The following is a 17,054-nucleotide window of genomic DNA, read 5'->3' as shown; positions in this document are numbered from 1 at the left end:
AGCAAAACAGAGTCCCTGGGCTCACAGAATTCTAAAACAGTGGAAGAGACAGACATTAACAGAAAAATATCATTCTATAAAATTGCAAACTGTGATAACTACTGTGAAATAAAACGCAGGGTGCATTCAAAATGTACAACAGGGGAACATGGAATAAGCTGCCAGGTACAACATGAGAGTCAGAACAAACAACTAAAAAAAAAAACAGGGGCGCCTGGGTGGCTCAGTCGGTTAAGCATCTGACTTCAGCTCAGGTCATGATCTCGCAGTTCATGAGTTCAAGCCCAGCATCAGGCTCTGTGCTGACAGCTCAGAGCCTGGAGCCTGCTTCGGATTCCATATCTCCCTCTCTCTCTGCCCCTCCCCTGCTTGCATTCTGTCTCTGTCTCTCTCTCTCAAAAACAAATAAACATTAAACAAAAAATTAAAAAACTATAAAAAAAATAAAAAACAAACAAACAAATAAAACCCCCCAAAAACCTGTGCTACTATCTCCTTGGCATGGAGGGAGAACAGGGACTCTCAGATAAAAAGGTATCCATTGGGGGCACCTGGGTGGCTCAGTTGGTTGAGCATCTGACTTTGGCTCAGGTCATGATCTCATGGCTCGTGAGTTCAAGCCCCACATTGAGCTCTGTGCTGACAGCTCAGAGCCTGGAGCCTGCTTCACATTCTGTGTCCCTCTCTCACTCTGCCCCTGCTCATACTCTCTCTCTTTCTCTCTCTCAAGAATAAATAAACATTAAAAAAAAAAATTAAAAAAAAAAAGGTATCCATTGTTCTCAGGAGAGTGGAAGGGTTAGTGCCTCACATTCTTACAAAGTTTTCATCGGTTAACATATATGAAAAGCAACTTGCTCTTGGAGGAAAGTCACCATCATAAAGATGGACAGAATAAATAGGCAGGAAATTGATGTCTTCTATCTTCAATATACTGAGGCAAGAGGCCCCGAAGGCTGGTTGGTGTCACGGAGCTGTGGGCTGGATATGTTTGTCATTCCAACAGACTCTGTGGCTATTCAGACCTTTGGCCAAAGGCAGATGACATTTTCAAAATTAGAGATAGCCACTTGTGATTTCCAGACTGTATACTGAATACACATATCCAGAGTCAACCTCTAGGGTCAACCCCTCTCTCCACTGTCTCTGCATCAGTTTCTAACACAAGAGAAAAAAAAAAATTTTTTTTTTGGCATTATGGTCTCAGGCACACAATAAAACCTATCAGCAATGTTATTCTGAAACCTGAAGCTTTACTATATTGTTATCAACAAGAAAGCCAAAAACAGAATTCTTAACCTGTGTCACATCAATACCTACTGCATGACAGACTTTAAATAAATACTGAATCACAACAAAATATTCAGAGGAACAGACTTTAATTAGAATGACCAGAATGAAATGCTTGGATTTCCATGGGCAAACTGACAAGATAGCTTATGATAATTAGAGATAATGAGCTGTGCTCCTCTGGGCCTCTAAACTTCAGAGTGGGGATGCTTTCAAAGTCTGGTTACTGATGCAGAGACCTGATGGGACTCTGAGGCCCAGCCTCTATAAACATACTCTGTATAAACATACTTTGACAAGAACTTGGAATCTTTATAAAAAGAATCTATGTGCTGAAATCAAATTGCCACAGATGGTACCAAGGGATCAGAAATACCTGGTCAAGTCCCTTCACACAACTATTTTTTCAGGTTTATGAACTTCTAAAAGAGAAGAGACTCTGTTCTCAGGGGCAAATGGAACATACAAGAAGTCTGGATGGTAGCCTCAGGCAGAAGCACCCTGCAGTGAGCCAACTGCTTAGTGGATGCCTGAAAACAAGACCATGTAAACATTTCCCTGTTGCCTAGGCCTATAAAATCTGTACTAAGTGACAGATGCATGAAGTGAAGTGGGTGGCTGGGCAATGAGGCAACCAGTGGGAAGGAGCTGGCTGCACCTCCAGGTGTTAAAAAAGGCAAGAGTTGCATATTCAATGAGCCAACAATAAGTCAATTTAAGAGTGACTGTTTTCCATTTCCTTGACTCCCACAGCTGTCCTTTTATTACTTTTTTCTCTTGAAGCCTGACCCAAAAGTTCATTTACATTCAAATTCTCCCATATAAAATGATAAAGAGGAGTATGGAGAGTAGAGACACAGTGTGAATTACCTGGCCAGCACTTAACAAATGACTGCTTAAATGCCAGGGCCAACAATGTGGATACCCATAAAAGAGAGATAATTAATTTTAAAAACTGGCAATCTTGGGAGACCTCAGTGTTGGGCTCAGTGGGTTAAGCCTCTACTCCTGATTTCAGCTCAGGTCATGACCTCACGGTTCGCAGCATCAAGCCCTGCACTGGTGGAGCCTGCTTGGGATTCTCTCTCTTCCTCTCCCTCTCTGCTCCTCTCCTGCTGTCTCTCTCAAAATAAATAAATAAACTTTAAACAAACAAAATGGCAATCTCCAGAAGCTGCGCAATTTTACTGAGAAGTTTGCTGTGATCTCCTGGGTAGGTGTCACTAGCAAACTATGGTCGCTTGAGACTCCTAATAAATACTTGGTGTTATTTACAACGATAAGCCCCTGTTGGCAGAAGCAGGTTGAGAAGAGATGGAAAAAGACGCACAGAGCACTTACCATCTTCTGTTTCCTGCCACACGATGCCCTCGAGGTTGACGCTTGTTCCAGGTTCACAGGGGCCCAGGCACTCAGGCTCTGTAGCTAGAGCCACATCACATGTGTTGACCCCAACTGATCTGGTACGAACCATGATCTGCTCACAGGGGGAGGAGATGTCATTATTGACCACTGGTACCAAAAGGTGCAGTGGCAGCACTGCTGGTGTAGAAACAGGGGACTCCATCTGTAGGGGAAGAGAAGTAGTAGCTGAGTGGCAGAGAGAACATTTAGAGGAAATACCTTCTCTGTATTTAATCTAGTCCTACATTCTTTCCTGCCAGTGTGGAAGGCTCTAAATATAAGACTTTGGTCCTTCCTTTCAAGTTCTAGCTCATGATACCACTACAAATCTAATGGTTTATATGAGCGCACCCTGTGGTAGAAGCTCTATTTTTTATTAACGATCTTCCTCACAAATGGTGCTTGGCTAAAAGTGTATTAAAAAATGTGGGAGAAGGAAAGCGGAAAAAATAGTTTCAAACAACAGAGAGGGAGGCAAACCATAAGAGTCTCTTAAATATAGAGAACAAACTGAGGGTTGATGGGGGTGGAGAGCGGGGGAGAGGGGAAAAGGGGTGATGAGCATCGAGGAGGGCACTTGTTGGGATGAGCATTGGGTGTTGTATGTAAGTGATGAATCATGAGAATCTACCCCCAAAACCAAGAATACATTGTATACACTGTATATTAGCCAACTTGACAATAAATTGTATTTGAAAAAAATCTTGTCTCATTTAAAAATCTCCAGTGATAGAGAACCAGGTCCAGATTTCAACAGTAATAGAGCACACAGATTGATGACAACGAAAAGGTTTCTGAGGCATGTTCTACTGCCACCACTATCTTTCCCACCAATCTATCATTCAACAAATAATACATTAATCATGTATAAAATCCAAGAATACAGGTAGGGATAAAAAAGGAAAAAAATATCTAGATCCCAGGAATGTCACTTTAAGAAGACTAGAACTTCAATTCATCTTTAGCTAGAAGGACATCTACTTAAAAGTTATAAGAGGGCTAGGAGCAACCTGATGGGGGTTTCTAACATTTAGAGATTACAACAGCGACTGGTTAGTAAGAATGGCATTTTGGAGCAAGAATGTAACATCAAATTTATCTGTAACAAACAGCAGGTGCTGTTAGGACCCGGAAGCCTATTCATGGCAGTCTGTAGATGAAGTTGATCACACACACGCACAGACAGATGCGTGAGCACAAGGACCAGCATCTACCTCTAAAACTAGAATCTCGGGGAGCCTGGGTGGCTCAGTTGGTTAAGCATCTGACCTCGGTCTGGGTCATGATCTCACTGTTCCTGAGTTTGAGCCCCATGTCGGGCTCTGTGCTAACAGCTTCAGAGCCTGGAGCCTGTTTCAGATTCTGTGTGTCCCTCTCTCTCTGTCCCTCCCCCACAGTGTAACGCTGTAACGCTCTGCCTCTATCTCTCAAAAATAAACATTAAAAAACTTTTTTAAAACTAGAATCTCTCACAAGAGTGCAATTACTTAGAAACCAATAATTCAACATATCCAGAGTTCAAAGTTGTAATATGAAGGGTAATAATCTTTTAACTCTTTAAATCCTAGTATTTATCAGACTGACAAAGTACCCTGGATCTACACTGCCCAAATCCTAACGGAACACAGTGTCCTGCATATGCAAAAGCACTCAATTCACACACTGACTAATCTTCCCTGAAGATTAAGTATGATACCAGTCAGCAAACCTAGAAAATAAGAGTCAAGGATTGGGACCCTCTTCCTCTTGTGAAAGATTTTTTCTTTCTTTCTTTTTTTTTTTTTAAGTCCAGTTTGAATGTACTCCTTCAACAGACCTACATCCAGAGAGTTACATATGCACCCACAAACCAAGCTGCTGGACAGGTCTGCAACAGAACTCTGGTTCTGAAACAGTTTACTGAATGACCACTGCTATACCTGTAACCCACCTCTCTAACACAGGTGCGTGTCTGTGTACGTGTACACACACACACACACATACACACCTCTAGAAGCTGAGATCTGGGTACTATATCTACTCTCTGCAGTTAGTTAGCTCTGACTTCTTGGCTTAGAGGTCACTGCTATTTGTGAATCATCACTGTCAAGAGTCCACTGAATGTTAGAACACGGATTCTGATTAATTCTGGTTCCTGAAAAGCTGCCAAAACATTATCCTTGTCTGCTTGGCAGGCACCCCCCACCCTTGTACTTCCCTAACTCCACCTTTTTCATAAAATGAAAGTTGAAGCCCATACAATGAATTTTCTGCATTATGGTCAATGCCAAAAGGCTTTTTTGCTTCTTTTTGCACTCTTGAAAATCAGGCATTGATCATTTTATTTGGCAACCTTCCTGGGATGTGGTAGATTCCTAAAAGACTCTTTACAATTTCTATATACAGATTTGAAAGTAAAAACACAGAAAAAGTAAGTTCAACTCTATGACTCCTGTATATGGCTGGAATCTGGCTCTAATATCAAGCCCTTTCAGGAATGCTTCAAGAAGATAGCTAGTAACTCTTTGGAAAGAAAGTTTCTTGGAGATTTTACCCCTGAGAATTACTAAAAAGGGAAAATTAGAGACAGAGTATACACAGATCATCTTTACTCTTGGCCTCACCTCTGTTTTTCTATTTTTTTCTTCTGGGGAAAACTGAGACAAAAACAATTTCATAATCAGTATGTGCATTTCCTTTGCTTAGGGTTTGTTCTCTCTTCATAGGGCTTGGTCCTGTGAATCACGAGATCATGACCTGGGCTGAGATCAAGAGTTAGATGCTTAACTGATGGACTCACCCAGGAACCCCAAGTTTGTTTTCTTTTCTATACCATTCTTCTACTAGCAAGAAAAATTCCTGCAAGGTCCTCTTTCTTGGACACAGAGGTTGGCCTAGATCTTTTAGGTCATTTCTCTGAACTTTCTCATTGCCTCATGTGACCATATCCTGTTACTAACCTGTTCCATTGCTAAGGCAGCAAGTCTAAGCACAGAAGGAGGTAAGTCCACAGGGAGTCAGTCAGTCAGTCAATCTCTCTCTCTCTCTCTCTCTCTCTTTCTCTCTCTCAGCTATCAAGGACAGCTGTTTTCTAGAAGTGGTTTCATTTCCTGCTAGGTTATTCAGTGCTTATGGGAGACCAGGAAGAAAAGAAGCTACTAATGCTGTACATGAAGCCAAGCCTCCAGTTCTACACTGACAGATCCAGAAAACAAGATCTAAGACGTGTAACTAGGAGACACCCCTGTTGCATTCAGTTTGCCAAATTAAACCCTGCTACAGAATATGTGGAGAGAAGGAACTTAGCTGAACTGATTAGAAAAATAGAACTAATATACAAAGAGCCAACTGACATGTATGTGCAACAAACTGCTCTTACTGCTCAGAGATACTAAGTAGAATTCAGAAGCTCTGTTTGTGTGAGGATGACTTTATTTAGTCAGTTAATTAATTAAAAGAAATTTGGGGGTGGGGAGAAGTAAAGAAATCCACCTATGGGTTTGGAACTATTCAGTTTCCTACTTTGCAACAGAAATCTGAGGAGAAATCACAGAGCAACACAATAATGTTTAATTACAGCTCCAGCTCTACTAATTACCATTTGGTCACATCTATAATCTACATTAAGCCATACTGTATAATAAGCACCTCTGTGATATTCATCTAATAACTGAGGTGGCTTTATGGGATTTCACATTCTACTATTCACTGGAACAAACACAGTTTCATTTACCACTCTCCAGGAGAGGATAAATCAGAAAAGGACTTTTTTTGCCACCTCTCCCATATTCCTAGGATACAAGAGCAGGAATTGTCAGGAGACTGGGGACAGGAGAGAAAATTAAGTAACAGGAATATAAAAAGTTAAAGTCATTAAATACCTTAATAGCTACAACAACAATAAAAGTTGAGCCAATTCTTAGTCTCTGAAATGCTAAGGAGTGCCAACCTGGCTCCATGAATGGGGACACAAACAAGACAAAATTAAAACTTGAAAAGAGAGGATTTGAAGTTGGAGATATCTGAAGTTTCCCAACAGTTCATGTCCTTTACCTTTTAATGATACTTCTTTTCAATTCACCTTTAGATATTAGTCTTAATAGCACCTATTAGAGATCTAAGTGCTGATAGGCAGGTGACGCAGAAATGAGGACTGGAGAGAATAAAGAAAGGCCAGAGCCATTAATCTCCCACAAGAAGTAATTATACACTGCCTTCAGCTGCCTCCCACACAAGAGAGGCACTGATGGTGGAAAAATTTCAAGGCTGCAATATAATTTTGGGGGTAGGAAATGCAGCGAAGAAATATCTGGGACAGATTCTTCCCTCTCCCCTTCTCAGGAGTCTGATTATCTTCACATTCACAGTCAAAAGGCAGAAAGGAAGTCTACCAATAACTGCAGTAACTCTAAGAAAATCGCTTTATCCAAGAATGAAAGATAATTGTTCAGATTTATTCAGAATGATCGGATAAGATTATGTAGAATCAAATATTTTTTTAAGTTTATTTATTTATTTTGAGAAAGAGTGCGTGGGGGAAAGGGCAGAGAGAGGGAGAATCCCAAGCAGGCTCCACTTTGTCAGCAAGAGCCCAATTGCAGGGCTCAAACTTATGAAACTGTGAGATCATGACCCGAGCCAAAATCAACAGTTGGACGCCTAACTGACCGAGCCACCCAGGTGCCCCTGTCATCAAATATACCAGATTTTGTATTAATAACATGCTCTTTTCCCTTGATAATTCCAAAGGTCTTTCAAGATTTTACAGTGACTCAGCATCAGCAATGCTAATAGTAATATAGGTTCCTGATTCATAAATAAACATGTAAGTACTGCCTCTAATAATATTTGATCTGCTCACAAAATTTTTACTGTGGGTTATTAAAAAGAAGAACAGGTATTTATTTAAAATCCTATTTATGAATTTATTATGTTGTTTCTCAAATTAAAATACAAAGGAAAAAATCCTTAGTTATTTGACTGCCTCCTGTTGACTGAGATTGAGATAAAATAAATTTAATGTATTTTTTAAAAAATAATTAAGGTTTATCTTTGCTTATCCTGAAAGTTCAGTAATTGCTTATTTTCAAGAGCCCGATGGGTTGAAACCACAGAGCAACTGGGGCGCCTGGGTGGCTTGGTCGGTTAAGCATCCGACTTCGGCTCAGGTCATGATCTCACAGTTTCTGAGTTCGAGCCCCGTGTCGGGATCTGTGCTGACCGCTCAGAGCCTGGAGCCTGTTTCAGATTCTGTGTCTCCCTCTCTCTCTGCCCCTCCCCTGTTCATGCTCTGTCTCTCTCTGTCTCAAAAATAAATCAACGTTAAAAAAAAAATTAAAAAAAAAAAAGAAACCACAGAGCAACTGAATTCTTCCTTTTCACAAAGCTCTTGACACAATGCAATAGAATATTCCAAGTAAATCATGACACAATACAACATTTAAGTGTTAGTGAAGGAGGAAATCACTTCCTTTTCCAACACTCTTTGAACCTGCCTCTTGGAAGGAAGGAAGGAAGGAAGGAAGAAAGAAAGAAAAAGAAAGGGAAAGAAAAAGAAAGGAAAAGAAAGAAAGAAAGAAAGAAAGAAAGAAAGAAAGAAAGAAAGAAGGAAAGAAGAGAAGAAGAGGCTGCAGGTCTGGTGAACTCCTAGATTCCACATAAGCTTGCCTTGAAAAAGAATTTGTTTGTAACTCTGGTTAATTTCTAAGACATCTTGTAGCAGAAGGCAAGGAGGAAAAAAGAGAAAAAGAAAGACACAGTAGCTGGCACCGTAACCAGACATCAAACAATTCTTTGAAGGTAGGTATTCCGTTATTCACAGAAGACTTACTTTAGCACTCAATTTTAACCAATCAGCACCTGGTCAAGGTCAGCAGTGGAGACTGTTGGAGTTTGTAGTAGAAAATGCAAGTGCAAGTGAACATATAATTTGAAGACTGTAAGACTAGCCACAGGGAGCTCTCCTGCAACCATCACAATAGAGTCTCAGGCTCAAACCCAAAAGATTTCTTCCGGTAAAGAGGGAAGAGCAGATCAAATGATCCTAATATTCAATCCTGTCTAAATTCTGTGTGTGGGAATGGATATATTATGCTGGAAATGTAACAAAGAAAAAAAATCTCATAAATGAAGTCAATGCATAACACAGATCACATGGTAGTGTCCCATTCCTGTGGCAAAGGCTTTTGCTGAAAGAAGCATCTATTCTGCTCTTCTAAGACTTCTCACTCTACAATCTCCTGCCTGCTTGAAATTCACCACATTTTCCTTCAGCAAAGCTATTAACTTTGCAGCTGATGAGTGATGATAGCCACCTAAGTACTAGCTCTGAAATGATTTTTTTTTTCTACAGAAGGTTGATGATCCCTCCCATTCCTGTACTGTTCCAAGGGAAGCATGAGAATTAGCTTTTCAAGAATAAAGAATGAGAAAAATTCACTCTTTGGCTGCAACTACTTCCTCTCCTGAACACAATTCTTACCTCCTTTCACATACTCATTTCCTAAAAAGTCAGGGCTGGAGCTTGTCATCTCTACTCCATTCTCTTACCCCCATAGGACAGAAAATCAAATGAGCAAATAAACAAACAAAAAATAACCCACAGACCAAATAAGGTGAATACAACAGAAGCTAAAGCCTTTTTCTGAATCATTCAGAATCACAGATGTCAGCAGAAAAGTCTCAATTTAACCTGTTTCATGGATGGGGCAAACTGTACTAAAGAACCTAATCATCATTCATATTGACAGTCCTAGGAGAAAACATGAGAATTCTAAATTGAGACATCACAAACCATATCTTGTTCTGTAGTAGCTTGGGAAGGAGAAATGAGAATGATTCTTCCTGCTTCAAGCCAGCTGTTCTTAAACATTTTGGTCTTGGGAAACCTTTAGAGTCTTAAAAACTGAGAGCCTTACAGAGCTTTTATTTATGTAGGCTTTATCAATTGATATATACTGTATTAGAAATTAAAAGTGAACAGGGCGCCTGGGTGGCTCAGGTGGTTAAGCGTCTGACTTTGGCTCAGGTCATGATCTCACAGTCCATGAGTTTGAGCCCCGCGTCAGGCTCTGTGCTGACAGCTCAGAGCCTGGAGCCTGCTTCAGATTCTGTGTCTCCCTCTCTCTGCCCCTCCCTGTCTTACACTGCCTCTCTCTCTCAAATATAAACATTAAAAAATTTTTTTTTAAAGTGAAAGATTTAACATGTATTAATTAACTTATTTTAAACAACTAATGATTTCAAAATCACAAAAGTGACACATAAGAACAGATTAGTAGTGGCCAGAAGGAAGGGTTGGTGGCATGTAGAAGAGAGTTGAGTATGGCTAGGAAGGACAACACAAAGGATTCTTATAGTGATGGAGATGTTCTGTATTTTGTGTGGTAAATACCCAAGCTTACACATAATAAAATTGCATTGAACTTAATACACACACACACACACACACACACACACAGAAAAATATACAAGTGAACACATGTAAAATGGGAAAATCTTAACAAGATAGGGAGATTGCATTAATGTCAATATTCCTGTTGTGATATTGTACAATAGCTCTGCAAGGTGTTACCAATGGGGGAAACTAGGTAAAGGCTACATGAGATCTCTCTGCATTATTTATTACAACTATTAATTATCTCAAAACAAAAAGATTAACAAAAAATTGCAGATCCCAAAGAACTCTGATATGGAATATATCTATTGATAGATGTACGAATATATATAACATTTTAAATAAAAACAGCTGTAATTTTTCAAAAGAAAGGGATAAAAAGAGCAGTGGCATTGATTTACATTTTGCAAATCTCTTCAATGGCTGGTTTAAGAGAAGACAGCTAGATTCTCATGCCTGTTTTTGCATTCAATCTGCTGATAAAATGTGTTGAACTACATAAAGAAAACTGGCCTCACAAAGATTTCATATATGTATCCTTTTCAGATCATTGTGGCTGTTCTTTGATATGACACCAAAACTGAACAAATGATAGTTCTTAAAGGTTAGTGGCAATGTGGAATCTGAAACTATATTGTTGAACCTTTTGTACTCTGTTACATTATAATCCACTGGTCTGTCTAGTACTTTGAATGCTTCTCTTACCCATGCATGATTTTTAACATCATATATTAGTCATTTGGAAAATATTGGTTCAATGAGTTATACAGCTCTTTCAAACACTGACACATTCTATTAATATAAAGAAGTCATATTTGTTGATACTGCCTCTGAGCTCATCAGAAAACCTTTTAAGTATTGGCAGGCTGTCAAACGGATGGGGGGCAGATACAAATTTTGCAAAATTATAATGTTTGCTGGAAAGCTCATATTTTATCATTAATAACAAAGAGTGTCAATTGTCTTCCTTGGAGTTAACAGGCTTATTTCACTTATTTTTAAGAAAATGTCTGCTAAATACCCAACTCTGAATACCTGTACTGTCAGTTGTTCTTTCAGGTAAAAACGACATTCCACACACACACACACACACACACACACACACACACACACACAAAACCAGGCTAGGTCAGCTTGCAACTCAGTTGCAATTGCTTTACATGTACTTTCCATTTTGTCACATAGAATACAAAAGGACATGGGCACTTTGGTGGCTGTTGAGTCGGTCTGTTGAGTGTCCGACTTTGGCTCAGGTCATGATCTCATGGTTCATGGATTCAAGCCCCACGTAAGGCTCTGTGATGATAGCTCAGAGCCTATAGCTTGCCTGGGATTCTGTGTCTCCCTCTCTCTCTGCCCCTCCCGTGCTTGCACTCTGTCTCTCTCCTTCAAAAATAAACACTAAAAAAAAAAAAAAAAAAAAAACCAACAAAAAAACCCCAAAAGGACATGTACTCAAAAGGTGAGATACAATTAATATACAATACATATAGTTATTTTTTTAACATTTGTATATTTTTGAGAGAAAGAGACAGCAGGTGTGCAAGCAGGTGAGGGGCAGACAGAAAAGGAGGCAGAGAATCCCAAGGAGGCTCCACTCTGTCAGTGCAAAGCCTAATACGGGGCTTGATCTCACAAACCGTGAGATCATGACCTGAGCTGAAATCAAGAGTTGGATGCCTAGTGGGGGCCTGGGTGGCTCAGTCAGATGTCAGTCAGTCAGACATCGAGTATCCGACTCTCGATTTTGGCTCTGGTCATAATCTCACTGTTTGTGAGATTGAGCCCCATGTCGGGCTCTGTCTGACACACTGAGATCCCCTCTCCATCTCTCTGCCCCTCCCTTGCTCATGCTATCTCTCTCTTTCAAATTTCATTTAGCACAATGCTCTGAAGGTCCCATTCATGTTGTCACAAATGACAAGATTTCCCCCTACTGTTTTTTAATGGCTGATTTTTTTGTTTTTTTAAGTATAGTTGACCCATGAAAATAGCAAGATTTAATTACTTTTTGTGGCTGAGTAACATTCCATTGTATATACCCCATGTCTTCTTTATCCATTCCTCCACTGATGGACTCTTACATTGTTGTTTCCATATCTTGACCACTGTAAAAAATGTTGCAATAAACATGGGGGTACATACATCTTTTAGTGATTTTGTTTTCTTCAGATAAATACTTAGAAGTGAAATCGCTGGATCACGTAGTAGTTCTATTTTTATTGTTTTGAGAAACCTCCATACTGTTTTGCATAGTGGCTCCACCAATTTACTTCTTTCCCATCAGCAGTGAACTTTTTCCCACTTTCTAACCAGTATTTGTTATTCCTTGTTGTTTTGGTAATAGCTATTTTAATAGGTGTGAAGTAATATCTCATTGTGGCTTTGATTTGTATTTCCCTGATGATTAATGATGTTGAACATCTTTTTATATACCTTTGCCCTTTTGTACGTCTTTGGGAAAATGTCTATTCAGATCTTCTGCCTAGTTTTTCAACTTTTTTTTTTTTTTCTGTTGAGTGGCATGAGTTCTTCATATATTTTGGGTATAAACCCCCTATCAGATATATATGCTTTGCCAATATTTTCTCCCATTCGGCAGATTGTCTTTCATTTTGTTGATGGTTTCCTTTGCTGTGCGTGCAGAAGCTTTATGTTTTGATGTAGTCCCATTTGTTTATTTTTCTTTTTGTTGCTTTTGCTTCTGGTGTCAAATTAAAAAAATCGTTGCCAAGACTATGTCAAGGAGCTTACCATGTATGTTATCATCTAGGAGTTTTATGGCTTCAGGTTTTACATTCAAGTCTTTAATCCATTTGGGGTTAATTTTTATGTATGTTGTAAGATGGTGGTCAAGTTTCATTCCTTTACATGTGGCTGTCCAGTTTTCCCAATACTGTTTAATGAAGAGACTGTCCTTTCTCTACTGCATATTCTTGACTCCTTTGTCATATATTAATTGCCTGTATATGCTTGGGTTTATTTCTGAGCTCTCTATTCTGTTCAACTGATCTAATGTTTCTATGCCAATACTATTCTGTTTTAATTACTGTAGCTCTGTAATAGAATTTAAAATCAGGGAGAATGAGGGGCACCTGAGTGGCTTGGTCAGTTAAGCATCTGACTTTGGCTCAGGTCATGATCTGACGGTTTGTGAGTTCAAGCTCCGCACTGGGCTATTTGCTGACAGCTTGGAGCTTGGAGTTGGCTTCATATTCTGTGTCTCCCTCTCTCTCTGCTTCTCCCCTGCTCACACCATCTCTCTCTCTCTGTCTCCTTCTCTCTCTCAAAAATAAAAATAAACATTAAAAAATTAAAAAAAAATCAGAGAGCGGGATGCCTCCAGCTTTGTTCTTATTTCTCAAGATCGTTCTGGCTGTTTGGGGTCTTTTGTGGTTCCATACAAATTTTATTATTCTAATTCTGTGAAAAATGCCATTGGAATTTTGACAGTGATTGCACTGAATCTGTAGACTGCATTGGGTAGTATGGACATTTTAATGATCCTGATTCTTCCAATCTATGAACATGAAATACCTTTCCATTTATGTTGTCTTTAATTTCTTTCATTAATGTCTTGTGGTTTTCAATATACAAGTCTCTCGTCTCCTCTGTTAAATTTAGCCCTAATTCATTCTTTTTGATCCAACTGTAAATGGAATTTTCTTAAATTTCTTTCTGATATTTTGTTATTAGTGTATAGAAATGCAATACGTTTTTGTACTGATTTTGTACCCTGCAACTTCAGTGAATTCATTTATTAGTTCCAATAGTTGAAAAAAAAATTTTTTTAATGTTTATTTTTGACAGAGAGAGAGAGAGAGAGCGAGCGAGCATGAATGGGGAGGGGCAGAGAGAGAGGGAGACACAGAATCTGAAATAGGCTCCAGGCTCTGAGCTGTCAGCACAGAGCCCGACGTGGGGTTCGAACTCACAGACAGTGAGATCATGACCTGAGCTGAAGTCAGACGCTCAACTGACTGGCCACCCAGGCGCCCCTCCAATAGTTTTTTTAATGGAGTCTTTGGGGTCTTCTATAGATATCATGTCATTTGTAAATAGAGACAGTTTTACTTCCTCCTTTCCAATGTGTATGTCTTTTATTTCTTTTTTTTTTTACATAATTGCTCTGGCTAGGGTATCCTATACCATGTTGAATAAAGAAGCAAGAGTGGGCAACCTTGTCTTGTTCCTGATCTTAGGGGAAAAGCTGAAAGCTTTTCACCACTGAGTAAGATGTTAGTTCTGAGCTTGGCATACATTTATTATGTTGAGGTATGTTCCCTCTACACACACTTTGTTGAGAGTTTTTGTCATGAGTGGATGTTGAATTTTGTCAAATGCTTTTTCTGCATCTACTGAGATGATCATATAATTTTTACCCTTTTTTTTGTTAATGTGTTGTGTAACACTGACTGATTTGCAGATGCTGAAATATCTTTGCATTCCTGGAATAAATCCCACTTGATATGGTGTATTATATACTTTTGAACTGAATTTGGTTTGCTAATATTTAAACATTTTTTTTAAATGCTTACTTATTTTTGAAAGAGAGAGAGAGACAGAGACGGAGACAGAAAGTGAGGGGTAGGGGCAGACAGAGAAAGAAACACAGAATCTGAAGGAGGCTCCAGGCTCTGAGCTGTTAGCACAGAGCCCGATGTGGGGCTAGAACTCATGGACTGTGAGATATTGACCTGAGCTGAAGTACAACGCTCAACCAACTGAGCCACCCAGGTACCCCGGGGTTTGCTAATATTTTGTTGATAATTTTTGTACGTGTGTTCATCAAGGATAATGGCTCATAATTTTCTTTTCTTGGAGCATCCTTGCCTATTTTGGTGTCAAGGTAATGCTGGCCTCATAAAATGAGTTTGAAAGAGTTCCCTCCTCTTCTATATATAGTTAAAGTAGTGGATTAATCATATATAAAGCTAGTGTAAAGGCTAAATGATGAAAGTAGGAAAAGTAACTATGATTACAATAATGAGTAATAATAATTAGTAGGGATACACAATAATTAGTAGGGATACACAAGATAAAAAGATGTGAAATATGACATCAATAACAAAACCTGGGTAAGGGGAAAATAAAAATATTAAGCATTAGAATGGAATCAAACTTAAGTTGTTATCAACTATAATAGGCTGTTATAGGTTGTTATATGTAGAACTCATGGTAGCATCTAAACAAAACCTGTAGTAAGCACACAAAAGAGAAAGAGAAAGCAATATAAGCACACTACTAAACAAAGTCATCAAACGACAAAGGAAAGAGCAACAGAAATGAATAGAGAGGAACTACAGTTAGAGCCACAAAACAATTAACAAAATGGCAATATGTATCTATCAATAATTACTGTACTTTAAATTATATTCATTCATTCATTCAATTTAAAATGTTTTTTTATTTATTACACATGAGCTGGGGAGGGGCAGAGAGAGAGGGAGAGAGAGAATTCCAAGAAGACCCTACACTGTTAGCATAAAGCCTGACTTGGAGCTCGATCTCATCAACCGTGAGATCATGAGATCATGACCTGAGTCAAAATCAAGAGTTGGATGCTTAACCAACTGAGCCACACAGGCGCCCCTATTTATTTTTTTAATTGAAGTATAGTTGACATACAATGGTATTACTTATAAAGTATCAATAATTACTTTAATTGTAAGGAGACTAAACTTTCCAATCAAGAGAAACAGAGCAGCTGGGGCACCTGGGTGGCTTAGTTGGTTGAGTGTCTGATTTTGGCTCAAGTCATGATCTCATGGTTTGTGAGTTCAAGCCCCACATGGGGCTCTGTGCTGACAGCTCAGAGCCTGGAGCCTGCTTCAGATTCTGTCTCCCTCTCTCTCTGCTTCATTCACTGCTTGTTCTCTCCCTCTCAAAAGCAAATAAACATTAAAAAGAAAAAAAAAAAAGAAAGAAACAGAGCAGCTGAATGGATGAAAAAACAAGACCCATCTATATGCTACCTATAAGGATATCCACTTTAGATGTAAGAACACACAGAGATTTAAAGTGAAGGGTTGAAAAAAGAAACACTATGCAAATGGAAACCAAAAGAAAGCTGGAGTGGCTATATTTATACCAGATAAAACAGACTTTTTTTTAAACATTTATTCAACTTTCAGAGACAGAGCACTGGGTGGCTCAGTTGGTTAAGCTTCCGACTTCGGGTCAGGTCATGATCTTGTGGTTCGGTTAGTGAATTCAAGCCCCAGGAGTTCGAGCTGAACCGACAGCTTAGAGCCTGGAGCCTGCTTCAGATTCTGTGTCTGCTTCTCTCTCTGCCCCTACCCCACTCACGCCCTGTCTCTCAAAAATAAACATTAAAAAAAAAATTTTTTTTTAAAGTCGCATACTCTTCCAGCTGAGCCAGCCAGGCACCCCAAGAAATAAAAGTCTTATAACAACTAGAAACTAGAAAGTAGAAGGAACTAGAAAAAGAAGAACAAATGAAGTTCAAAGTTAGTTGAAGGGAGGATATAACAAAGATTAGAGCAGAAATAAATGAAATAAAGACTCAAAAGACAGTAAAGAGGACCTATGAAATGAAGAGGTGGTTCTTTGAAAAGATAAGCAAAACTGACAAGACTTTAGCTAGACTCATGGGGGGGGGGCATGGTAGAGAAAGAACTCAGATAAAATCAGAAACGCAAGAGGACATGTTACAACTGACATCACAGAAATACAAAAGGTCATAAGACATCACTAGGAGTAATTATATGCCAATAAATTGGATGACCTAAATTCCTAGAAACATACAACTTATCAAGATTCAACCATGATGAAGTAAAAAGTACAAACTAATTACTACTAAGGAGATTGAATCAATAATCAAAAACCTCCAGATGAATAAAAGTTCAGGATCATATAGCTTCAATGGTGACTTCTACCAAACATTCAAAGGAGATTAATATCAATCCTTCTCAAACTTTTCCAAAATTTTTATCTTTTTTTTTTAAACATTTATTTATTTTTG

General features: G+C 38.9%; 1 protein-coding gene across 2 annotated transcripts in view; it reads right to left on the bottom strand.

Moving 5' to 3' along the window:
• Positions 1 to 249: 249 nt before the first annotated feature.
• ZNF609 (zinc finger protein 609) overlaps positions 250 to 17,054 on the bottom strand; it is a 151,609-nt gene continuing 134,804 nt past the window's right edge. For both annotated transcript variants that reach the window (XM_049611777.1, XM_049611778.1), the window contains one exon: positions 250 to 2,857. In XM_049611777.1, coding sequence (XP_049467734.1) covers positions 2,558 to 2,857 — 300 coding nt within the window. In that variant the 3' untranslated portion in view covers positions 250 to 2,557. The remainder of the gene's footprint in view (positions 2,858 to 17,054) is intronic.

This window comes from Panthera uncia, assembly GCF_023721935.1.
Source record: "Panthera uncia isolate 11264 chromosome B3 unlocalized genomic scaffold, Puncia_PCG_1.0 HiC_scaffold_1, whole genome shotgun sequence".
Classification (NCBI taxonomy): domain Eukaryota; kingdom Metazoa; phylum Chordata; class Mammalia; order Carnivora; family Felidae; genus Panthera; species Panthera uncia.
Note: the sequence above shows the minus strand (reverse complement) of the source record. Positions and strands in the feature narration are given on the sequence as shown.